The sequence below is a fragment of the Protopterus annectens genome, chromosome 4.part0, assembly GCF_019279795.1.
Source record: "Protopterus annectens isolate FY-2018-M chromosome 4.part0, PAN1.0, whole genome shotgun sequence".
In the NCBI taxonomy this organism is placed as follows: domain Eukaryota; kingdom Metazoa; phylum Chordata; order Ceratodontiformes; family Protopteridae; genus Protopterus; species Protopterus annectens.
In genome coordinates, this window is record NC_056733.1 from 210,915,414 (window position 1) to 210,942,780 (window position 27,367).

At 42.2% G+C, this 27,367-nt stretch overlaps 1 protein-coding gene across 3 annotated transcripts in view; it reads right to left on the minus strand.

Moving 5' to 3' along the window:
• Window positions 1-27,367, minus strand: part of PCYT2 (phosphate cytidylyltransferase 2, ethanolamine) — a 944,538-nt gene that overhangs the window by 616,768 nt on the left and 300,403 nt on the right. For all 3 annotated transcript variants that reach the window (XM_044068212.1, XM_044068210.1, XM_044068211.1), the window contains one exon: window positions 16,306-16,444. In XM_044068212.1, the coding sequence (XP_043924147.1) occupies window positions 16,306-16,444 (139 nt within the window). The remainder of the gene's footprint in view (window positions 1-16,305; window positions 16,445-27,367) is intronic.

Below are 27,367 nucleotides of genomic sequence, written 5' to 3' on the forward strand. Positions count from 1 at the left end.
GACTCCAGAATGGTTTCTAGGCCAACACCGGGCTCGGGTGAGATGTTCAGAATTTGAGAGGCAGCAGGTAAGTCAGGCCTACATTTCTTGGCCTTCTTAGCAGCTCACCTGAAGGGCTTGACGTACCTTCCATACTGCATTCAAGATGTTTAAGGCGCTGGTTTTCTAGATATAAACTCAGAGAAGCTAAAAGGCTATGCAGGGTCTTGGGAACAATGGCCTTGCAAATAGATCAAGTAGTATGGTCATGGTCAGGGCATAGGCAAAAGAGACAAAGGTCATCAGACCCATTATTGAGTACAATGCACCAATTGGAATGTACCTGGCTAGACATCTCCAGCAGCTGGAGAGACCACAAAGATACCTAACCAAGAGGATTACTGGCCTCAAACAGTTGCCCTATGCAGCACGATTGAAAAAGCTAAGATTGTTCTCTGTTGCATACCGCTTTCTCAGAGGCGATCTCTGATTAACGTACAGAGTCATGTCCAACCCAGAATTGTTGAACATGCTCCATCTTAGCAAAACCAAATCTACTCGAGCTACACGCTCTAGGGATATAAACCTCAACACAACAATGAATAGAACATGCTGGAGGGATAGATTCCCTTCGCAGAGTCTTCCCTTACTATGGAACAGGGTCCCGATCTACATAAGACAGAGCCCCTCACTATCACTCTTCAAGAGGAACCTTGATGAGTGGATGGGTAACAGAAATTTCACACACCGGGGATCACACCAACAGCACTACTAGATAGGGGCCAAGGGTACTAGCTGCTAGTACAAGGGTCTAGGGAACTACTAAAGGGGTGGTGAATACTGCACAATGGTGGCTGGGCTAATATATGCCTTTGGGCAGATAGCCCAGTACCAACCTATGAACCCATGAGAGTCCTTATATGGAATCTGCCTTCCGCACTGACACTTGCCCTTCCTAGCTGACATGTAACCTCAAAAGACACAGTAGCAAAAGGTAATAATGAAAAAATCCCAAGGGGGCACTTATCTGATCAGGATTCGCAACTTGTTTGACAAGCGACGACCACAGATGATGATCTGACTGGTGGCAGACAGCTCTGAGGTTCGCTTTATACCCAACATCATTTTATGACCGATGTAGGATCTGTGCTTTGTCTGATGTTGGACGTACCCTACAGTAACATCAGACTCTTGTATACCAGCTGGACGTACAAGTCAGCTGGCAGCGGACTCCCTCATTTTATGAGTACTGCAACATATAAATAGAAGGACATCTGAGGTAAATCAGCTAGTAGGGGGGGGGACTGCGGGTAGGTAAGGAGTCAGAGCTCAAGATCCCATACTTTGGTATAAGGTGCTGAGGTCGGATCCGACCAGATTTGACATCCCACCTATTGAATCAAAAGAAAATAGACAACATTGGATACAAAATTTTGCATAGCAATTGCATCAAGTAAGGACTACAGAAACTAGTAGAGGCAACACAGATGTTGTGTCTATTGTTGGCTTTAAGATCTTAAGATTTAGTTATTCCTCCACAGTCTGTATGAATGCCAGCTGAGGCAGACTGTGGAAGATGGACTTTGGTTACTACAAACAAATCTTGAACTACAGTAGTGTTGCTATCTATGGCCAGTACCCATATGTAACTCTATGGACAGACATAAATGGGAAATGAATATAAAGCTCTTGTGGATTCTTTATATGGGCTTCACTTCAGGTGCATGCCATACATTACATCACTTCTGATACCTTCCGATACCCTCTTCTGACATCCCTTGATCCTCTCTATGCACAAGATAACGAGGTCACCAGAAATGCATACTATACTCCATGCTGAGTCTTAGCAGATGTACATACAGAAGGTTATGCCTTCTGACCATCTACTGGTGATACCTCACCACAATATTTCATTGCAGCTACTCTATGATATTGCTTATTGTGTAATATCACTAGCCAAAGTCCTTTTCTTCATTCACCAATTCTCCTCTACATGTATATACCTTTTCAGGGTCTCTGCTTTTAAGGTACTTTGTTTTGCTGTTCTATGTTTAACTGAGGCTGCTATATTCTACGCCATTATTCTAAAACTTGCCAAGCTGTTACAAATTCTTACTGTACTTTTGTTTATATTAATATTGTTTTGAATGTCTGTAGCATTAAAATCATATTTTTTCTTCCCTACTCTCAGCAACCTTACTTACGAAAATTAAAAAAGTATCAGACATAGTGATAACTCACTGATTGCCATCTTTCATTACGTGAAATTCCTTTTTTGTGGCCCTCTGTGTCCCATTGGTGAGTCAAATACAATATACATCACATACATATTCTTTGCTACTAGCATCATGCTGCCAACATTGGAACCACGTCAAATACTACCAATTTACACACTGACCAACTTTGAGATATATTGTTAATTATACAATGAAGGATCATTGTAAATCAAGCATATACGAACAGAAAAAAAGTCTGGCCTATATAAACTAAACTACAAGTGAGACTTTCTTCTATTTGTAAATGCTATGGAAATATGCCGCTCAACTGTACAGATTTTCGCCTCATATTTTTGATCTGTTCCTCATACCATTTATCATTTTCTGGCAAATAAATGAAGAGTGAAGTCACTAAATAATGACATGCATTTGAATTTCAGACTTCATATCCTTTACACAATGCAAGCTAACACAAATCCTGTTTCTCAGCCGCTTTCTAAGCTTACAACAGCAACATTTACAGTCTGTCCTTCAGACAATTCACACAAACAAAAAACCTTGTTATTCTAGCAGCTTTTTAAGTTTATAAGAGCAACATTTACAATCTGCCCCTATTTTGGGCCTTTGTCCCCTTTACTTAAGGCTTTGTCTACATTTCTTCAGCTAAGTCGGTGACAGGTATATACAGAGGGCAGGGTGCAAGCGTGAGAATTTAAGTCTCATACGCATGCACAGTTCATCAACAAATGTAGAAGAACAGGAAACAATGCGGAGGAACACTACTGTCCCATTACACAAAGACATTGGGCCAGATTCAATAAAGCCTACACTAAGTGTAATTCAATAAAGCCTACACTAAGTGTACACCAAGTTTACACTAAGTGTACACGATATGTTTTCAATAAAATTCTTATCACATTTCTTGTGCTTTCTACTCACTCAGAAAGATTACACTTAGTGTACATGTAGTCTTCACTTTGTGTTAACCTTTATGAATCCATGTCAGTATTTAAAGCTGCAAGAATATCAGTAGGAAAAATAAAATTAGGAGGAAGAAGGTGTGAGTTATGTCTGTGTTGTCTGTTCACTCAGAACAGTGTACGCTTAGTGTAGGCGTTATTGAATCTGGCCCATTATTTAAGAAAGGCAAGCACTTTCTTTCTTAAATAATGTCATTGTATAATCACAATAAAAGATTCATGGGTATGGGTACACAAAGGATTTACCCAAAGTTAGTTTTGTTTAATCACTCTGGCTTCATCCTCATGATCAAACCATGCCAACTGTGGGTAAATCTTCATATACCCACACCCACTCATTGGTTACTGCTTAAGTGGCTTGCTAAAAACAAAACATGTCACATACAGAGTTCCCTTTGATGTAGTGCCCTGATAAAGCATTAATCGGATGCAGTTTAGCTACTGTTTAACACCTTTACTAAAATAATCACTTAAGACACAGGCAAACATACATTAACAAAAACAAGTAATTTTAACATTTTCCATTTAAATATAATATAACATAAATCACATGCATATTCTATGCTATCATCAGTTCAACATTACAAAAAAATTCTGAATTCCTGCCTTGCCTTATACCTCACCCTTCCTCCTCCTGAACATTATTATGCATGTATTGTTCCCACAACTTCATTTACTTTTACATAAATTGTTCCTTCCCTTTTCTAAGGATACCTGTTTCAGTTCTTTCATCTCTTTTATAATATTCAATACCTCAAACACACCTGATGTAGACAGATTTCCATTTTCTAGTAATTGCTTTTTCGGCAGCCAACAGAATTAAACTTCATAAGGCCTTACTAAGTATAGGCAAATCAGATCCTGTATCCCAGCTCAAAAGAATCATTTCCTTTCTTAGAGACATCTGCTCTCCCAATATTTCTGATAAAATACTCCATAGGGGATTTTAAAATTTGCCAACTCATTACACACTCAAAACATATGTTTCCAGTTACCTCTTTCTTCTCCATCACATCTCCAACATTTGCTATCTACCTGAGGAAATTCTTTGAAGTCTGCTTGGAGTATAAACATACCCATGCAAACACTTCCAAGCAAAGATCCTAAACCTTCTGGACTTGGTTCCATACGTGGGAGCCATACATATGTCTTCCCATTGTTTCCTTGTAAATTGCTTTTCCAGTCTCTCTTCCTAATCTTTTCTAAGCTCCTCTGATAGATTCTTATAGTTATCAGGCAATATTTTATATGCCCTACTAAATGTAGTTTAGCTACTGTTGAGAAAACAATCTCACTTGTGTATAAGAACAGACAGACAGTCAAAGTGAACCGCATTCTCTAGATAAACAACATAAATTAGATACAGGCTGCAACTGACTACCATACATTTACCTAACAAAATACACAATCTCATTTAGTTACTGATGATGAAAGCCACAATTTACAAGCAGCTTGGGTGGGTACAAGGATAACTTCTATATACACCACTGTTCACATGGGTCTGGAAGTGAGTCAAAGTAATTAATCTGTCAGTCAGGAAGGAGCAAAGTTGGAAGAAGTGTTACTCTTCCTGATAAAGTGGCAGGCTTCTTACTGTCATGGAACAGGGATAAAATCTCTATGACGACCATGTTGCACATCACCCACTGTTGAACTGTACTCTTAGAAAAAAGTGTACCATGTCTACTGTGAATGTGCTGCACAGTGACCTAAACTACACTCTCTAAACCAGAGATGTCCATGGTGAATGAGCTGCACAATGACCACATAACAGACTGGGACCAGGAGTATAGTGTCCATGGTGAATGTAGTGTGGATATGACTGAATTATACCATTAGAAACAAAGGGGAACAATGTGCATGCTGTCTTTGATAAATGTGCCACTGGTCACAGCTAAATAACAATATCAGAGCAAGGGGTACAGCCTCCATGATGAATATGCCATACAAGTCCTATGACTGACTTTACATCCTCAGAAACCAGGATTATTTTTTCTCCATTCTTTGAAATGTAGTGGAAATGTAAGCTACAAAAAGGGGCCCCATTAAACTAAAGTGATTATGTATGGTGGCTGTGTAAGAAGCATCAAGAAATATAAAGCTCTATAGAATCAGATGCATGAGTTGTTCACTCCCAAGTACAGAAATACTTGTAAATCTACATTTTAAAATGTAATTGGTCATTACGGAATACTGCCTTCTACCAGTACTACATAGTATTTTGAAAACTTACATGGATAACGTAACTCATAACATGCAACAGGTGAGAGACACTGTGGAAGGTTGATAGCTGATGATGTGCAAGGACCATGGTTTACAAAATTAACTAACCCCATGCTATGTTCACACAAGATGGCATCAACACTACAGGCATAACAGAAGTGTGTGCCATACTTTATAGCGGTACTGGATATACTAACTGTAGTATTTTGAGATTTACAGGACTACTATATTGCATTATTCTGAAGATTAATCCTTCCTATATTGCGTTTCTCTCTCACATTTCTGTTTGAATTCTGCTCTTGTGTGTCATGCTGCTTTAATGAACCTTACTACTATTAGCCCAGAGCTAGTATTGTTTTTTTTTTCTATACTGCACTTTTATTGTGTGTATTCTTTGCGTATAATCTTCTACTGTACGTTTTGTGCAGCATCTGATCTTCTATGAGTCTGGGTCATGGCTGAAAAGGTGAACAGGTTAACAGACTCACCTACCAAGTACCAACTGCAAATAAATAAATAAATGGGGATGTGTATCCAGTAGACTTACACACTTACCAAAACAGGAAATAAACAGTTTCTAAACGGTGTATAAAGTAACATGGTCTGATATGAAATATCATAGGAAGTTGCTAAGCTATTGACCCTGAGGCCCTTACAAGCCTAGCCAAGAATTTAGACCATGTTCCAAGAAGTCAGTACCCTATGCCACTGTCCAGAAGGGACACAGGTGGAATCCCAGAGGTGTATTTTCTGTTCCCCAAACAGTTATCCAGGTTGCGCTTGAAAATGGTTAATGAGGTACTCTGCTTGACGTGGAGAGGGAGTCTATTCCACAAAAGGGGGCGTCTCTGGGACACAAATCTGTCCCACCAAGTCCTACTGATGTCACAGACCAGGTTGAGGTCACGTGTACGGGTTACTTGAATGAAGCTTGACTTGCAGATATACAGCAGTCTCATCAGACCGGGGTCTGAGATTGCTTTGTATGTCAGGCAAAGGTCACCTCTGAGGAGTCTGTAGGAGACTGAGTAGAGGGACAGGGTCTTTAGCCTATCTGTGTAGGGTAGACGTTTGAGGTCCTGGATTCTCCTGGTGAGGAATCTCTGTGGTCTCTTCAGCAGCTTTGTGAGGTACATGCTGAAAGGGGCATAGTACTCAATAATGGGTCTTACAAGGGAAGAATACAGGGATGTTATAACCACCTTGTCCCTGGATAAGATACCCTTACTAGTGAGGTGGGCCAAGTAGATAGCTTTCCGTACAATGGAGGTAATATCCTGGTCAACCTGGGTGCCCAAGTCTCTCACAACTGATTGGATGCTTAGGACCTTACTATCAATGTGATAATTTGTGGGGACATCACTCTCCCCAAAGGGGATGAAGATGCATTTTTTGGCATTCAGTTTGAGGCCATGTTTCTGGCACCAGTCATTTGTTTGGGTGAAACCCTCTTAGAAGATGTCCACATCACTAGGGGAATTGATGACAGCATCCAGCTTGAAATCATCTGCACACCTGGTCAGCCATATCTCACTGGTTTTATATTAAAGACTAACGTTGACATGAAACATGTGGTAGATCAGACAGTTTTAAAATCTTAAGAAATTCCCCCAATTTGTTCATTTAAACTACTTGGTCAGCTTTGAGACACTGAATTCAGCCTATCATGCACCACAGTAGTATCACCCAGCAAACCACCACAGAAGACTTTGTTAATTACAACTATAAAGCTAATATTTTTGCAGGGAAAGCACCTCTCTGTACAACCTAATGCAAAATAGCTCAACCCTGATCTTTAAAATACACTACCTCCAAGGTCACACCAAATCAGTGAACACGGGAGATAAAAGTTATTCCCTTTTTTGAGCTGGTGTGACCTTGAAGGCAATACATATTTAGACACTGACAATGTGTATTGTGTGTGTGTGTGTGTGTGTGTGTGTGTGGGGGGGGGGGGGTTAATGCCTCAGGAGTCAGCGCCACACTATGTCCTAATGTGGCTGTCTAGTGGGATTGAGGGACTGTGTAGTTGATAAGGTGCATATCAGGCAATCAGGTTTCACTATCTCAAAGCAGACCCAAACTAATCGTGGTACTCAATGGAAAAGTATGGTTAGGAGCCAGAACTGACAGAACCTGTTTACAAACATAAAATATGAACTCCTAAAATAAATTTCTCAGTTTCTCTAAAAAGAAATGTACTACAAAAGCTACCCTTAAAGACAGTTCTTGAAAATCAATAAAAATAAGGTACAAACAAGCACCTAAACCAGCTTGCTGTTTCTTGATATCAAGTCTCAGTAGCCTTAGCTTCTCTGAAAGACTAAAACCCCTGTCCTCTGCTCAGTGTCATACAGACATAGTACAGTTGTGTATACTTACCATAAATGTAGATCTTCGAGTGTATTCACTGTTGCAGTCATCACACTTGGGTTATCTGCCTGCAGGTGGCCCTCAGTCAGCCCGAACACCAGATACTTAGTATTTCTCCGTCGGTTAACTCCAGGTCTGACGTCAGGTCATCAGGGGGTGTAAAAACAGGAAGCCAATGCCATTACATCAGTTTTTCTTGCCCCAAATGTCAGAAGCCTCTCAAATAGGGAGCTAAGCTATGGTGGAAAAACCTCCACCAGTAAAAAGTAAATATCAATACCAATACCCCTGCAATGGGGTGAGTAGTATACACAGAGAGGAGATAGAGAGTGAGAAGGGGGCTGGAGGAAGGGAAACCAGGACTGCAACAGTGAATACAATGGAACATCTACATTTATGGTAAGTGTACACAACTGTACTATGTTCTTCGTGTTTCACTGTTGCAGTCATCACACTTGGGTTGATTCCCAAAGCTGTAGAAAGGGTGGAGGCAGTCAAGAAGTGTTTGGGCTGGCTAGTATGCCCTGCAGGACTGCAGTTGAAAAACCCACCCTGGATTTGGAAAATATAGGCAGGTGGTACTGCTTGGTGAATGTGTGTAGACAGCTCCAGGTAGCAGCCTCCAGAATGTCCCTGGTAGGGACTCCTCTGAGGAATGCTGTAGAGGTAGAAGTCGCCCTAGTGGAATGTGTTCTGACCCCCTGAGGGGTTGGTTTCCCATGGTGTTTGTAGCAGAAATGGATACAGTGTGCTATCCATTTGGAAAATGTCTGTTTTGAAATGGCCTTGCCCTCTGCCCCTGGTGCAAGACTGAGTAGTAACTGTTCAGATTTCCTGAAGGGCTTAGTCCTATCCAGGTAAAATCTGAGCTGTCTGTGCATGTCCAAGGAGTGCAGGATCCCTTCCACTTTATTTTGAGGATTAGGGAAAAAGGTTGGCAAAGTTGACGCCACACTGGACACAACTTTGGGCATAAAGGAAGGATTAGTCCTGAGGCAGACCCTGTCAGCATGAAAAATAATGAAGTGTTCCATGGCCATAAGTGCTTGTAGCTCAGACACTCTTCTCGCTGAAGTGATGGCAAGGATCAATGCTGTTTTCCAAGAGAGGAATTTTAAGTCTGCTGATGCTGCAGGCTCAATAGGGGGCAGTGTGAGCTTTTACAGTACAACATTAAGGTCCAAAGCATGGGTGGGTGCTCTCCTTGGTGGCCTTAAGTTGTTTACCCCTCTCAGGAACTGTTTGATGAGAGGGTGAAAGAATAAGGGCAGCGCAGAGTTGTAATAAGCTGAGATGGCAGAGGCATGGATCTTAATGGAGGAAAAGGATAGGCCTCTGTGGAGTATCTGCTAAGTAATCCAAGATTAGAGGTAGGGAGGGCAGAGTTGTGTCCTCTCCTTTAGACTGAGTCCAGGAGCAATACCTTTTCCACTTACCAGCATAGGATTTCCTTGTGCTGGGTCTTCTGGCTTCAAGAATGATGTTCAGTACCTGCTTGCTTAGGCTGGTCACTGGGGGAGAATTCAAGGAATAAGCCAGGCTGCAAGAACAGGTTGAATTACCCTTACAGAGAAGCAGGGACTGAACTTGGTTTTGTGCCTCTGCCCACTGGTTTGGAGGAAGATCTGGGAACTCTTTTGGGGTTAGCAGTGAGTGGAAGTAAAATTTGTATCCCTGGGATACAATGTTGAGGACCCATCGGTCTTTGGTGATGGAAGTCCAGATTTTTGCATTGGCACAAGCAGTTGGGCAGAGATGAGGAGTGGAGTTGAGAAGTCATTGGGAATTCTTTCTGTAAGGGGATGGCTTAGCACTCCCTGTTTTCAAAGTGGAGGCACTCCACTGCTTAGATCTCTGCATACCCTGAGACTGTAGTCTGGGGGGGGTCTGTTTCCCCTGGGTCTAGTTTGAGATGGCCTTGAGGGGGCTGGAAAGGACCAATGTTTTGAGGGGCAATGCCTACTGAAACTAGGAGGCTGTACTTGCAAGAAATCTTTGACTTCCTCAGAAGCTGGTGCCTGCTCAACGGCTCTGGACCCGTCCAAGGTATAGACATCTGCAGGTTCCGTCGAAGAAGAGTCTCGCAGCATACCAGACTCTGAACAGGTCTTGGTAGAGGCCTGCAAATCCACTGAAGCGGGCATCAGGGGCTGCGAAAGCGCCAAACTGAGTACCGGCGAACTGACGACTAGCTTAACAGAAGCGTCGTCAGCAGTTTTGGACCTGTGCTGTCTGTCTCTGCCTTTAACCTTCTGTTTTTTCGGAAGTTCGGTAGTTGGATGGCTTACCAAAGCCATTTTGGAATACGGGGAGCGAGAACGAAAGTATTTAGCAACAATAAGGGCCCAACGATGAATAGTTCGGGTGTTGAACAAGGCACAAAATGGACAGTGAAGTACGTCGTGGTCTGGGCCTAAACAGGTGATGCAGTACGAATGAAAATCTCGGTGTGGTATTTGCTTTCCACAAGCAAGACAATTGTCAACTTTTTCTGACATTGGTTAGAGCAAGAGAAAAGGATCCCCAATGAGGTACTTAGCTTTAGAAGACTTCGGGATAATTCAATTCATTAACGAAAACACAGAGAGCTGCCGACTGGCACTCGTGCAAACTGCTTCTGCTTCAGGCTCCTCAGCAAGAAAGACTGATGTAATGGCGTTGGCTGCCTATTTTTATACCCCTAACAACCTGACGTCAGACCTTGAGTGACAGCAGCCAACACAGAAATACTAAGTCTCTGGTATTCGGGCTGACTGAGGGCTACCTGCAGGCAGATAACCCAAGTGCGATGACTGCAACAGTGAAACACAAAGAACATCCAAGGGATGATCTCTGCTTAGCTTTCTGTGTACTGAATGACCCAGCCCTCTCCAAACTCCCTTCACCTAAACAGAATCAGTAATGCAGCAAAACACTCATTCTAAAGAACTAAACCTATAGTATCACATCAGTAAAACCAAATGGCATGACAGATATCCAATCCACTTGATACCCTGTTCCTGGAATAAGCTACCCTCATCTATCAATCAAGCAGAATACTTCCTGTGCAACCTTTAAAGATAGTCTGGATGACTGGATGGGTATCACAAATTTTCACTAGGGATATGTGGAGAAAGTCTACTTAATGGGTCTATGACAACAGATCGAACAGTAAAAAGATCAAATGGTTGTAAGAACGAAAATGCCGTTCATAGCCCTCCACAAACCCCGTTAAATATATATACCAACTCAGAGACTGCACTACAGAGAGGAAAGGGCAAATTTTCCAATTTTCACTGTACCGTTATCTCAGAAAACGGATTTCTATGAACGCCATTTTCGTTCTTACAGCCGTTCAATCTTTTTACTATTCGATCCGTTGTCATAGACCCTACATAATGGGGGACACTGTTAGTCCAATACAGCATCAGGTGATGTGGCTAAACTTCTCAATAGTCTCCTTTGGCTGTAAGAGTAGTAAAAATCTATGAAGCTATACACAAGAAATATAAACAAAAACAGTACAAAATGATTTATAAGATACATTCTGATCGGTGCTCTCCAACATGCAAACATCTAATGTTGGTCATGATAATTCTAAAGCAGTTTCTTTTTTCAACTACAGGCAACCTCCTCAAAATCCACACTGTTCTACTGTGTATGACTGAACTACTTTAAAGGTGAACTGAAAACAACAAAAATTGAACAAACACAATGCCAAAAACAACAAATATTGAATGACATAATATTGAAAAAGAAAAAGTATTTCCACTCCTAGTATTAACACTAAAAACCCCATAAACACTCAAATTCACACCTCAAATTCATCTGAATAGTAGGCAGTGTTATGCAGGATTTTTTTATAAAAAAGGGTTAGGACTGAGGGAAGAGAAAATGTTAGCATTATGTTTAGTGCCCATTACTAAAGAGGGCAATAGGGGGCTCTGCCCCCCTGCACCACCTTAGTTCTGGGTACTAACCTTAATATTGCCCCTTCTCTCAACACTAACCCTATATTTTACCTTCATAAAAACCAACCTATAACACTGCTACTACATATGACACACACTGATACATAAACAAATGCAAACAACACAATAGGAGGGGGTGCTATAAAGTTCTAAGTCTGACCTAGAACGGCATGACATGGAGCAATGAAACTTATGAGTTATTCAACATATTCACCCTAAAGTTCAAGATACTTGGCACACGTGTCTGAAGTTTCTGAAACCCTGCCAAAAAAAAAAAAAAAAAAAAGTCTGAAGTCTGGTCACTGAAATACTGCTCCACTGCTGCAATCACCTCCAAATCACTTGAAAACTGCTGCCCTTTCAAACTCTTTTAAGGTCTGGAAACAGGACATAGTCAGACGGAGCAAGATCTGGTGACTAGGGTGGATGGTCTATGCACTCAAACCCCAATTTTGTCAAAGCATCCATTATTTTGCCAGCCTTGAACAGGTACATTGTCTTGCAAAAAGACAAGTCCTTTCTGCAGCTTCCCTATCCTTTTTTGTTTCAATGCCTCCTTTAATCGGCACAGCAAGTTACAGTATTATTCTGCATTAACTGTTTGGTCCCTTGTAAGATAGTCAGTCATTACAACACCTTCCTGATCCCAAAACACTGTTGCCTTGACCTTTTCTGCTGACGTTTGGGTCTTGACCCTCTTTGACGTTGATGAACCTGAAAACCGCCATTGCATGGACTGTTTTATCTCAGGATCATAGTGATATAACTATGTTTCCACAACAGTAACTAGATGTTCCAAAAAGTTGGCACCAGCTTGATAGAAATGTCACAAAATCAACTTGGAAGTGTCCACTCAATGTCCTTTCTCATCGGCATTCAAACATTTGGGCACCCACTTGGCTGACAGCTTCTGCATACCACTGCTCATGGATTACAAAACCAACACATTCCCTGGATATCTGTAGTGTCTCAGCAATTGTTTTAGCCAATATTCATCAATCTGCCAAAATCAGGTCATGGAGATGTTCAACAATTATAGGAGTTGACAATGTTTGAGACCTCCCAGACCTTGTTGCATCTTGGGTCTCGAAATCTCCACTTTGAAAGTTTGCACACCACTTCTTCACAGTTGAGTAAGAAGGGTACTTGTCACTCCATGTTTGCATCATGTATTCATGGATTTCCTTTGGAGTTTTCTTCTGCAGGAACAGGAACTTCATGACGGCTTGGAATTCCATACTTGAAAATTCCACACTTTTTGTTGACATGGTTCAATCAATGATCTGAAAGAATGTCAAAACATAGGGTTATGATTCTGCAAATTGGCAGTTTACAAGATGAAATAACCATCTTTTCAGCTACAGAAGCAAAATAATGCTCAGAATTTAGAAAGTTGGTCAGGCTTACAACTTTTTAGCACCCACTCATATATAGCCCCTAACCTAACCATGACCCTAAAATTCACAAACTCTCTCACAAACATACACCTACCTATCCTTCACTCATCCCCAACCCTAATCCTAACTCACATACACATGCACAAATGCTGTCACCCCTCTAACCCCAATTACCTGTCTCAACATTATACACAATCAACATTTCCACCATTCAGCTATCCATACCATCGACATTAAAGTACACCCGTCATGTTTTTTGAAGAAATGGCATTTGACAAAACATAGGGGAACCAGCCACACATACATACACTTACATTTATTTTACATTTGTTAACCGGATAGTGTCCAGCTGGGCAAGTAGCCCATTTTCAGCGGAGACCCGGGGAGAAAAGCTCCATAACAATAGTACAAAAAAGATTACAAAAATTTTACAAAAACTTACAAAGAATATACAAAACGTTTAACAGTTGCCTACAATCACAGTTTACAAAAAGAGAATGTAAACAGAAAATATTACATTTCCTAAGCCTTACTACATACAGTAACATGAAACTCAATAGATACATAACTAAAATAAACCACTGTGGTATTTTCATTTGGTAGAAGTAAGACAAGGAGAAGATAGCAGAAAAGAAACATTTGATGGATGGCATGAGTAACTAGCCAGGAGTATTACAGGAGCATAACCATTGTCGAGTAAGGTATTCCTTTAGGAGTAGTTTGAAGCTGTGACTACGTGTGTTTTTTAGGATATTAAGTTCCACTGTTTGGCTACTTTATAGGAGAAGAGAGAGTCACCAAAGTAATTATGGGACTTACTTATCTTGAGTATAAGTTTATCAGATGATCTAAGGGTCCTGGGGTTGGTATTTAGTTGCACTAGGGTGGAAGGTGCAAGGCAGTTTTCAGGTTTGTGGATAATGGAGTGAGCAGTGGTGAGCTGATTGAGCAATAACAGACTGGGAAATTCATGCCAATGTAGTTTTGAAGAGCGAGGAAATGGTGGGTCCTGTTGGGTATATTAACAGCAAATTTTGAGTGCCTTCTGTGTGGAGTCTGCATGTCCTGCCCACTGTCGAGTGGCCTCCGAAAGACATGCGTGAATGGGTGTGCCTTTGCTGAAGGTTGGGCATCGGGCTGGCAACTCGGCACCATAAAAAAATCTACTGCCAATCATTAGCGGACCGGAGTTCCACTGTGGCGACCCCTAACCGGGAAAACCCAAAAAGACAAACATTACAACAGGAATCAAATAGATGTAAATCAAACATGCAGGTTAGTGAAAATTTGAGAAAAGTAGAGGACAGTAGATAGGAGGTGGGCTCTGGCTGTGGCTAATCTGGTATTTTCAGTGAGGTAAAGTTTGACCCTATATAGTGCACCAAGTTTGATGTGAACTTATTTAATTGTGAATAATATGAATTTATCAACTGTTAGGTTGTTGTCTATTGTGACACCAAGTAGTTTTATGTGGTTAATTGGTTTAATTATAGTGTCATTAGTGGAGTAGACAGAGAGAAGAGGTGGGTTTGCTTTGGATTGCCTTTTGCAGAAGATCATTAATTTTGTTTTGAAATGATTTTTGCAGTTTATCCTGGAGTTCTTGGGGTGTGGGAGCACAGCAAATAAGAGTAGCTTTGTCGGCATATTGAATGACATAAGCAGATTTCGTGGCAGTATTTAGACTATTTGTGAATATAATAAAAAGGAGAGGAGCAAGGATGGAACTTTGAGGAACCCCAACTGAGACTGAGCAGAGTGTAGAGTTTATTCTCCCATTTAGTTGCCTGTTGTTGATTAGTAAGTTAGCTAAAGAACCAGTTGAAAGCTGTAGAGTTGAGGCTGAAGGAGGCTAGACTGTTGAGTAGTAGTTTGTGGGATACTGTATCAAAAGCTTTGGACATATCCAGGAATACAGTAGGGACTAGTTGTTCATTGTTTTTGAGGAGGTTAATGTAGCTAGTGAAACTTATGAGGGCTGTGGAAGTACTATGTTTTGGATGAAAGTCGTGCTGTGAACTAGATAAGAGGTTATTTGTAGTGAGATTGCCTAGGAGCTGCTTATAGATACATTTCTCTAACATTTTGGCTTGAGGTGAGAGAATGGCAATGGGCTGATAATCAGAGAGATCTTTAGCTAGGCCTCCCTTGTACAGGGGGATGACATGGGATATTTTCTACAGTGTGGGGACATATTGTTCTGAAATGGATCGATTGATTAGAATAGATACAGGATAGGCGATGGAGCTGGCAGCAGTTTTTAAGAAGTCACTAGAGAGTTGGTCAACTGCTAGATTGGTAGGTTTTAGTCTTGACAGGAGTTTTTGGATACAAGAGGTTTGCATGGGTTTAAAAGATAAGGTTTTAGAGTTAGCGGAGGTAGGCACTGTAAGTGGTTGGTTAGGGTTTTAGAGTTAGCGGAGGTAGGCACTGTAAGTGGTTGGTTAGATTTGTTGTTGTTTAAAAGTGAGGTGACAGTTGTGATGAAATGAGAGATAAACTGGGATGCTAAACATTCGGTACTATTTGTTGTAGATGGTGCAGGGGTAGAGGTTTTGCCAGGGCTGAAGAAGTTGTTAATGTTTTGCTAAAATTGTTGTAGGTTATTTGTGTATTTTTGCTGACAGGCTAGAAAATAAGATTTTCTGTCAGATAATATTTGCTTCTTAGGTTTCTTAGCTGTTTGTAAAAGGTGAGGTTTTCTAAGGTTTTGTAAGTTTGATACGCAGTCTAGGCTCTATCTCTTTGTTTAATGAGAGATTTAGCATCTTTGGTTAACCAAGGTAGGTTTTTGGCTTTGGAGCATATTTTTCTTGTTGAAACAAGGTTATATGATGAATCCATTACAAAGCAGCACATCACCTGTAAAGAACACAAACTCATCTGTGGCAATCACACAACTCCTGGCGTGAGAGTGGCAGTTTTCTCTGTTCTTTGTTAACAACAGGATTTGCTAAGGTTTAACACTCCTTTTAAAGAGGAGATCAGGCAATAGCACCTTATAAAAGGGCATTAAATAACCACCACATCAGCTATCAAGCACACAGTTAGTCATGCCAGCTTTCCATCCTTTAATTACCTTAACAGTGATTATAAAAATTCCATACTTCTGTTCATTTGTTTTTTACTCTGATACACCGACGACTTATTGTCTTACCACAAATGAATAACTTTCCAGCAAGGATACGGAATAGATCAAAGGCACCAGCAACATAAATAATTGTGTCTCCAGGTGATGGTTCTTTACCCGATGCAAACTGAATTATCTTCTGTGAGGTCTGCAAGAACTGAGAAACTCCTGTCCATGGACTGCGACCCTTGGGACCCTGTAAATTTAGAAATAATTTTAGTCACAAAAATACATCAGTTCTAAGCCATTTGACCTCACAAACATAATCAAGTTGTAAGCATTAAACTTTTCTGAAAAGTCCAGGCATGTGAAATTATTTGGCTGAAGGATGTAAATAGTATGTAATGTACTCACCATGATGCATCTTTGAGTGCATCTCTTGTAGTTGATAATTATATAAGGACACTGCCACTTTAATGTCAGTCTCTGTCACCACAATTTCCAACAGACATCACATAGGTCCAACTATATACCTGATGACTTGCACCACTAAGCAGAGGTACATAACGGGGAGATACTCTCATTTAAGCAACTCCTTTCCACCCACTCTTCAAGGTTAGCAGAATACAGCACGTCTTCAACCTTATTTTTATATGGCTGGTTTGTTCACCTGTTCTGAAGAGTGCATTGGCTCTGTCCTCCCACAGCAGTAAACTGTTGGCAGAGTTGATCTGTAATTGAGCTGTAATTATCAGTCACATTAGCATAACCAAGCTCCCTTCAGCAGAAGCCATAGGTCAGATGTTTTCAGCCAGCAGTCAGGGATGGAAGCTCTCTGAAGGCTCTCATGATCACTCCACTTATGTGAGAAATATCTGTATTACCTGTACTGAAAATGTTTTCACACCAAAAAGCTAAGCAGTAGGTTAGAACTTTTAATAATGGTATCAATAAAAGACCTTCATTCCAGGCTGTGTGTGTAGAATTGTTTACAGATCTGAAATAATTATTTTGAAAGAATTCTTCAGGGTAAAAAGTGGCCTTCAGTCACTACCCTTGCTTGTGTTGTCTAAAAGGGTTGTTACAAATGAAAATAAAGAATGTTTATGTTAAAATGAAGTCCTGTACTCACCATAATGTTCCATCTGAGTAGTTGCACTTCATTTTACCCATAATGTTCCTTCCTCAGATTGAGTTTGCTGCTCAAGAAAACATAAGCCCGACCCAATCAGACCTACCACTAATAGCTCCCAAAAACTAAGCCAAGCATAACCATGAGAGCCACTAAAGTGCTCCTCTCCCATACACAAGGTTAGAGCAACAGTGACAAGGTCAGGGGGAAGGAGGGGGGATTGTTGAAGACAAATGAAGTACAACTACTCAGATGGAACGTTATGGTGAGTACATAACTTCTTTATCTGAAGTAGTTAACTTCATTTGGTCTGCAACCTGTGGGACAGAGTCCCCAGCTACTAATCCCTGGGTGGCCCTCATGGAAGGATATTCCGAAGCACCGCGGAGCCAAAGGATGCCCTACTCCTGGATACAACGTACAATTTGTAATGAGGTATGAGATGAGGACCAAGTAGCTGCAGAACAAATGTCATCCAGCAACACCCTAGACCAAAAAGCTGCTGAGGTAGCCATGGACCTAGTGGAATGGAATGGGCTTTCACCTGACCCAGAGGAGAAATGCCTCTATCAGAATATGCTAGAATGATACATTGGGAAATCCATCGAGCAATAGTCACTTTAGAAATTAGCTTGCCCAGAAATGGTATCGAATAGGAGACAAACAACTGATCAGATTTGCAAAAGGATTTTGTTCTGTGTAAATAAAACCTCAGTTGCCTGTGTACATCCAACAAGTGTAACTTGTATTCACCCCTATTTTGGAAATTTGGAAAGAAAACAAGAAGATTAACAGTTTGATTGATATTGATATCTGAAGCCACCTCAGGAAGAAAGGACGGATTAGTGCACAGGGAAACCCTGTGCTTATGAAAAACCATGTAAGGAACTTTAATGGACAAAGCTTGAAGTTCCGATACCCTCCTAGCAGAAGTGATAGCCACCAAAAAGGCAGTTTTCCAAGACAGGAATTGTAAATCTACTGATGCCGCAGGCTCAAGGCAGGAGGGAGGAGAGACTAGAGCCTGAAGTACGAAAGTGTGGTCCCATGAAAGTGTAGGATCTTTCACTGGGGGTCTTAAAAGAAAGGTACCTGTAAGGAAGGTCTTGCACGTTTGCAACAAGCTAGGGAAGCCATGTTTTCCCCCACATGGAAGTTAGAAATGGCAGCCAGTTGGACTTTAACGGTAGCAGAACTAGCACCTTAGTGAAAGATACCTGCTAGAAATTCCAGAACAGCCAAAACCGGAGCCATACATGGAACTAGGTCCTGTTGAGAGGCCCATATAGAGAACCATTTCCACTTGCTATGATATATTTTTCTGGTAGAAGACTTGTGAGCCACGACCAAAATGGTTTTAACCGGACAGGATAAACCAGGAGTCCTAATCATTAATGGAACTGCAGCCAAGCGTTGAGTTTCAGACTGTCCGGGTCTGGGCAAGGAATCCCAGAGGGATGCGAAATGAGATCCAGAACCGGATCTAAGAGCCATGGTGGAACTGCCAGGTAAGACCAAAGGGAGGGGAACCAGACTTGTCGAGGCCAAAATGGGGCAATGAGGATTACTGTGCTCCCCAACCTGCGAGCTTTCTGAAGAAACTTCAAAATGAGAGGTAACGGGGGGTAAACATAAAGAAGACTGGGAGGCCAAGCATGAACCAGTGCATCTCTGGGGGCTTCCCCCTGAGAGGAGTTCAGAGCGAAGAACTCTCTGCATTTCATGTTGGAAGGAGATGCGAAGAGATCGCAGCAAGGCCGACCCCACTTGAGGAAGATCTGTTCCGCTACTGTAGGATTCAGAAACCACGCATAAGGCATGAAAATAGTCCTGCTGAGCTTGTCTGCTAAAATGTTGGACCTTCCTGGAATGTGCAATGCCACCTGAAAGTGGCCAGTGGAAATCACCCATTACCACACTATCATGGCTTTGTGACAAAGGGTGCAAGATCTGGTTCCACCCTGTTTATTGATATATCATACCACTGACATGTTGTCTGACTGAATAGCAATAGTCCCTAGAGGAAGTTGGGCATGAAGGGCCTGCAATGCTAGAAGACCCTCCCTCATCTCCAGGACGTTGATACGCAAATTGGTCTTGGAAGGGGACCACGTACCTTGGACAGTTCTTCCCGGGCAAAGCCCCCCCCCCCCCCCAAGCTGGGAAGTGTCCCTGGTCACTGTGGTTGTGGGAAAGGACGGAACATGGTCCGGGGAGAGAATCCACCAGTGTAGAGACTCTCTGTAAGCCCGGGAAATCCAAACTGGATGGGACAAAGGTAGATCTAGTAGAGACCACTGAACTGCTAGTGTCCACTGGAGAACCTGCATATGAATCCATGCAAAGGGTAGAAGATTGACTGTGGCTGCCATGGAACCCAGAGCTTGCAGAACGGTCTCTGCTGAAGGAAGATGAGCATGGAGAATGTAAGAAACATGAAGTCTTAAACTGTGTACCCTTTCCGGAGTGAGCTAAACCTCCATTTATTTGGTGTCCAACCGAGCTCTATAAAATCTAGGTTCTGGACTGGAGTCGGTGATGATTTGCTGAGGTTTATAGTAATGCCCAGACTTTTCGCTAATACCAGGAAATAGTCCCTGGCTGGCACAACAGATACTTGGTGAAGGCAGCAAGGAGCCAATCATCCAGGTAAAGAAAGGCCTGAATTCTCTGACGCCTCAGGTGACCCAATACTAATGTCATCACTTTGGTAAACACCCTGGGGGCTGTAGTGAGAGCAAAGGGGAGGGCCTTGAACTGATAATGATTGGCTCCGAGTCGGAAGCGGAGAAACCTGCGGGAGTGCCTGTTCATTCTGATATTATAGTACGCGTCCTGGAGGTCAATTGAGCACGCCGAAGTAGAGGCCAATGACGCTATGGTTATGGAGACTGCTATCCCCGAAGAAGGAAGCAGGCCTTTCTTCACCAGCTTGGCCCTCCTGTCCTTAAGGGCTTGTGGGTTGAAGCCTGTGCAAATAGGACAAGAGGTAAGCAAATGGGCCGTGCCCAAACACACTACACACAGTGTGGCCATTGGCTGGGGAGAGCTTATGGCCACACACTGTGCATTTCCTAAATACTGGCTTGGGGGTCTCAGCCATATTAGGAATAATAATCACCACAACCAGCAACAGCAGACACTCTCACACACACGAAAAGGTGAGGGAAGTAAAACACCAAAGGGAAAAAGTAAATGTACATGTTCGAGTGCATACACTACTGCAGTCATTACACTTGGGTTATCCTGCCATCAGGCGGTTCCCCAGTCGGCCTGAGTTCCAAAGTCTTGGTCCGGCGTCGGTTGCTGTCACCTCCTCCCTGACGTCAGTGTGACAGGGGTATAATAAGATACAGCCGGCGCCATTTTCTTCAGTTTTTCTTGCCCCAGATGTCAGGTGTGTCTAAATAGGTAGGCAATTCCAATTGCTAATAAAACATACATAAGAAAAGCAAAAAAAAAAAACTTACAGCTACCGGCAAATACTCCCCATAGGTAGTAAGGGTAGAAGACATAGGTACGTACCAGCCAGTAGGAGGGGAAGGAGGGAGGGTAACCTGGACTGCAGCAGTGTATACACTCGAACATCTACATTTATCGTAGCTACAAAACTGTACTATGTTCATCGTGCTACACTGCTGCAGTCATTACACTTGGGTAGAATCCCAAAGCTGAGGAAGGGTGGCTGGTTCTATAAGGCATTAGGGGTGGCTACAAGGCCCTGCAGCACTGCAGTGGCGAAGCCAGCTCTGGATTTAGAGTATAGAGGCAGATGGTAATGCTTGCTGAAGGTATGTACAGAACTCCAAGTTGCTGCTTCCAAAATATCCTTGGTAGGTACTCCCCTGAGGTAGGCAGTTGAAGTGGCTGTTGCCCTGGTGGAGTGAGATCTAATGCTGCTAGGTACAGGTTTTCCATGGTATGTGTAGCAGAAATGTATACAATGTCCTATCCATTTTGAAATAGTCTGTTTTGAAATGGCTTTTCCCTGTGCTCCTGCAGCATATGCTACCAATAATTCTTCAGATTTTCTGAAAGCTTTGGTTTTGTCCAAGTAGAAGCGTAACTGCCTGTGAATGTCCAAAGAGTGCAGTAGTCTCTCCCCTTTATTCTGTGGTTTAGGATAAAAAGTTGGCAGGTGAATAGTTTGGTTTAGAGCCACACTGGATACCACCTTTGGCATAAAAGTAGGGTTAGTTCTGTAAAGACACCCTGTCCTGGTGGAAAATGAGGAAAGGTTCCACTGCCATTAGTGCCTGTAATTCTGAAACTCTTCATGCTGATGTTATTGCCAGGAGCAGAGCAGTTTTCCAAGAGATATATTTTAATACTGCTGTGTTGGCTGGCTCAAAAGGAGGTAAAGTTAGCTTCTCCAAAACAAAGTTGAGGTCCCAAGTTGGAGTAGGTGCTCTACGGGGCGGTCTTATGTTTTTAGCCCCTCTGAGGTACTGTTTTAACACAGTATTAGAGAAAATTGGTGGATCCGTGTTGTAATGAGCAGAGATGGCAGAGGCGTGGATCTTGATGGATGAGAAGGAGAGTCCTTTGTCCAGCATCTCAGTTAAGTATTGTAGTATCTGAGGAATGTTTGGGACAAGAGGGTCAAGGCTGTGAGCTTGGTTCCAGGCACAGAAACTCTTCCATTTATCCGAATAGGCTTTCCTGGTACTAGGCCTTCTGGCCTCCAGAATGACATCCATAACAGCTTTGGAGAGAGGCATTGCTTGCTTGGCTAAGGAATCTTCCATGCAGCTAGGTTTAAGGTCTTTAGCTGGCTGTGTAGTATCTGTTTGTTGTGCTGAGTCAGCAGATGTGGGATTTGAGGCAAAATCCAGGGTGGTTCTTGTGCTAAGCTCCTTAACATTGGGTACCAGTGCTGGCATGGCCAGTCTGGTTCAATCAGGATCATCTTTGGCTCTTCCTGCCTGGCTTTTATGAGTACCTTTGGCAGGAGAGGTAGTGGTGGGAAAGCATATAATTGTAGGTTCTCCCAGCTGAATGAGAGGGCATCCACTTTCCATGCTTGTGGATGGTAACTCCTTGTGCAGAATTTTTGTAGCTGGCAGTTTATTGGGGATGCAAACAGATCTATGTTCGGGGTCCACCATTTCTGTGTTATCATTTTGAATATTTGTGGATTCAACTCCCATTCGTGGGGATCCATGATGTTTCTGCTTAAGTCGTCTGCCAGTGTGTTTTTGTCTCCTGGCAGGAATTGTGCTTGCAGATGAACTTGAAGGTTTATAGCTGTGTTCCACAAGGTCATAGCTTGTCTGCATAGGGGGTAGGAGTGAGTGCCCCCCTTGCTTGTTTATGTACCACATAACTGTGGTGTTGTCTGCAGCAGGTCTTTGAAAGCTATAAGCGCATTTTGTACAGCTAGCATCTCTTTTTGATTGATGTGAAGATGCCTTTGTTCTGCGGGCCACGTGCCCTGAATACATTTGCCTGCCATGTGTGCTCCCCAGGCATAATCCGATGCATCTGTTGTCAGTGTTTGCCTGGCTGTGGGTTGTGTAAAAGGCTGTCCCTTGTTGAGGTGACAAGCTTGAGCCCACCATTGAAACTCCTGTTGAAGGCAAGGGATTAGTGGTATAACTGTTTCCAAACTTTGACAGTGTTGAGACCATACATTCTTTAGGTACCATTGTAGTTTCCTCATATGCAGTCTGGCATATGGAATTAGTAGTATGCAAGATGCCATGTAACCCAAGGCCTGCAGAATTTTTCTTGCAGGGAGTTGGGTCTTTGTTGCCATCAATTGAAAGTATTGAGTCAGTTGTCCTTGTTTGTGTGGCGTGAGATAAGCCATCTGGGCCATTGTGTTCAAGCTGGCACCCAGGAATATAATCTCTTGTGAGGGCACTAGTTTTGATTTTTTTTCGTTTACTGTGTACCCCAGGCAACTTAATAACTTTTTTTACAAACGCCAGATGCTTTAGAAGAATGTCCTTGCTCTCTGCTTGAATCAGGCAGTCGTCCAGGTACGGATAAATTTGAATTCCATTCTGTCTGCAAAATGCAATTTCTGATGCCAGGCACTCTGTAAAGACCCTGGGCGCAGTAGATAAGCCAAAGGGCAGTGCAGAGAATTGGTAGTGCATTGAACCAGCTATGAATCTGAGGTATCTTCTGCAGTTTTGTCTGATAGGGACATGCAGGTATGCTTCTTTGAGGTCCAAAGTCACGAGCCAAGCTTTCTTGCCCAGCATGGGAAGAAGCTGCTGTAATGTCAACATTTTGAATTTCGGAACATCCAGGTAAGTGTTTAGAGATGAAAGATCCAGAATGGGCCTCCAGGCTTTGTCCTTTCTGGGTACCAGAAAGAGTCTTGAGTAAAATCCTTGTCCTTGCTCCTGTGATGGTACCTTTTGAATAGCTCTCATATCCATGAGTGCTATAATTTGTTTTTGAGCCTCTGCCCATTGATTTGGTGGCAGATTTGGCATTCCTTTTAACCTTGGCAGAGTGTGAAAGTGGAACCTGTAACCTTGAAATACAATGTTGAGAACCCATTTATATTTGGTGATCATTTGCCAATTGTGGTAGAAGAGTGCCAGTTTTCCTCCCAAGGGGGCTGCCAAGAAGGATTTGTTTGGCAGCTGTAGTGGGAAGTCATTGGAGCTGTTTTTTATATGGTTGGGGCCTGTCTTCCCCTTCTTTCTGGCCTGATGCAACCCATTGTCGAGGCCTGTAAGTACCTTGTATTTAACCTCTACCTCTTGGACGTCTGCATCTTCCCCTTTGAGGTCTGTCTGTAATTGGAAAGGACCAATTCTTAGTTGGCCAGTTTCTGCTAAATCTAGGAGGATGAACCTGTAAGAAATCCTTCACCGTTTGCATAGATTTTGCCTTATCCTCCATTTTCTTTAGTACCTCTTCTGCCTTAACTCCAAATAACACATCCTGCTGCAAAGGTGCATCCAATAATTTTGCTTTAACATGATCTGGTAACGTATGTTCTTTTAACCAAGCATGTCTTCTAATGACAGAGCCTGTAACTGCTGCTCTGCAGGAGGTCTCTAGAGAATCAAAACCACATTGCAAAGTATGCTTTCCCACTTGTTCAGCTGCATGCAATAAATCCTGCATACCCCTGTCGCACTGACGTCAGGGAGGAGGCGACAGCAACCGACGCCGGACCAAGACTTTGGAACTCAGGCCGACTGGGGAAACCGCCTGACGGCAGGATAACCCAAGTGTAATGACTGCAGCAGTGTAACATGATGAACATCTATACTAACTACAACTGCTATTTTTTTTTTTTGTGTATCTGACTGACTAACACGGTAGGGGAGGTGAAAAGAAGAGGATGGGAAAGAAAATTACCCTAAACTGCCCAAAAAAAACAGTCACCCAAAATAGCCTGGAGCTCTGCAACCATGATGCGTAGCTTTTCAGTGGCAAATGTGATCTGAGGGAAGGAAGGAGACGGGAGCATTATGGGTAAGGGGAGAGGCTTGGAGCTCAGATCAGATACTAGTGATGTGGCCATCTCCAATCCTATTTGGATTCGAATCCCCACAGGTTGAAGACCAAATGAAGCCAACTACTTCAGATCTAAAGTTCCTTGAACATAGTCTGCTTAACTTCGAGAGAACTATAGCTAATCATGCCCATTAAACCCAAATGGGGTTGTCTTGATAGCTTTTGTCACTCGTTCATGTCTAACACAAATAATAAGCAGGCTTGGGGTTTCATTTAGCTGCTTTAATACATAGAAACACATCAGGATGGATAGCAACATCTTTAAATATGAACGAACTAACTGACAGACATATATACATGTTTACATCTCAACAGCTAACTAAATGGCAGTCAGGCTCGCACATGCTCAGTATTTATACACTTGTGCAAGCCCTTGGAGAGCTTATTAAAGGTATACACACACATACTAATCTACATCCTACCTCTTAAAAAGATTGCCCTTTATACAAAACAACAGGGGAGATGGGCATATATTACTATGTACATCAGAAACAAAATAAAATGTTCATGTCCAAGTTGCTTCATGTCTATTATAAGGTTTAGAGATTCGACCATGTCTTGTAACATAACAGTTTGGACTAAATTTAGCAACATGGACAGGCTGTGGTGCACAAATCATATTAGGAACTTCTGGACTTGTTGCAGGGACAGGAATGTCCTCTGAAACTCGCTCAGGAACTGGAACACTGGACAACTCACTATGAGATAAAGAGTCTCTCTCACAGGCTATTTGCTGTGGTACAGGCTCGGATACCGGTAGTAAATACTTGCAATTCCACCTAAAAGTTGCTCCTTCTGATTTCACAATGTATGATCTCAGCTCTGGACCAATATTCTTCATGATACCAATCCGATCATAACCTTGGACGTTTGCATCCTTACCACTTCTCACTTTCGTAATGGATTGAGTGGTCTGCTCGTCTTATTGTAGTATGACTTCTGGGTTAGGCACTTCTTCATCAGATTGGCTTTCACTGATCTGTTGTTTTTGACACAAGGAACGAACAACTGACTACTAAGTGGCAATGTGGTTTTGGTTTGTCTCGACAGATGTTTATCACAAGGAATATTTCTGAGATTCAAGAGATTCATGAAAACATCAGTTTTGTCTCGTTTTGACTTCTCAAGTAAATGTTTTGCACTTGGCACTGCATGTTTTGCCAAATCATTTGCCTGTGGGTACTCTGGACTACTTGTGACATGAGTAAAGTCCCATTCTTCACCAAATCTTTTGAATTGTTGGCTTGTAAACTATGTGCCATTGTCTAAAATAACTTTGTGCAGACTCCCATGTACAGCAAAATTATGTTTCATCTTTGTAATGACTGTACTGGATGCTAGGTTAGGAAGTAAGTCAATCTCGAAACAATTGGAGCAACAGTCTACCATTCCACTCGAACATGTCAGTGGCTACTGTTGACCAAGGTAGTTACAGAATCTGGTTAAGCTGAAGTGGTTCCTTCTGTTGATGAGGCTTTGTACTATCACATACTGAACAAGATAATAGTGCTCTCTCAATGTCTTGTGAAACATAAGGCCAAAATACTCTCTCTGTCACCCTTCTTTTGGTAGATTTGGTTCCTGGGTGACCACGATGCAGAATATTAATGTACTCTGGTTGCAAGGACTTTGGAGCAATTACTTTTGGATCTTTTATTATGATACCTTTGTCAGACAAAATCTCATCTCTGTATGGAAAATACGGTTGGAGTTCTTGAGGTAAACTATACTGCTTTGATGGCCATCCATGATTGATAAAGTGGTTGAGCCTCTTTAAACTGGATCTGTTGCTGTGTGCTCTCTCAGCTCATCAAGACATGTGGAAGAAAGATTTCTCACTTCCAGGACTTCAAAATCATCAATCAAATGAGAATTTGGACTGTCATTCAGTTCAGTGGTATTTTTGGGCAACCTGGATAATATATCGGCAAGATAAAGACGTTTTCCTTTCTTGTAGACAAGATTGAAATTGTACTTTTGCAAGCTCAGCATCATGCGTTGCAGTGGTTGGTGGTGTGTTTCGATCTGGATAGGTCTACTAAAAACAATCATGGAACTCTGAACATGCAAACACAATTGCCAAAAGCTCTTTCTCAATCTCAGCGTACTACATCTCAGTTTGGATAAGAGCTCTTGATGCATAGGCAACAGGTTGATCCTCTTGTAGAATGACTGCACCAAGACCAAATTTAGAAGCAGCATAGGAAAGTGCAACTGGTTTGTGAACATCATAGCATCTGAGCGTTACTGGACTAGCAATTCTTTGTTTCAGGACATCAAAAGCTATTTGGTGTTGCTCTAACCAGGACGAGGATACATCTTTACGTGTCAGCTTTCTAAGTGGTGCTGAAAGTTGGCTCAAGTCTGGAATGAACTTACCTAGGTAGTTGACCATACCAAGAAAACATTGCAGGGCTTGATAACTGTCTGGAGCTGGCATCTCGAGAATGGCTGTTTGTTTTGAAGGATCTGGTCATAAGCCTGTACTCATAAATAAATGACCAACATAAGGAACTTCTTATAGCCTGAATTTGCATTTGTGTGGTTTGAGCTTAAGAT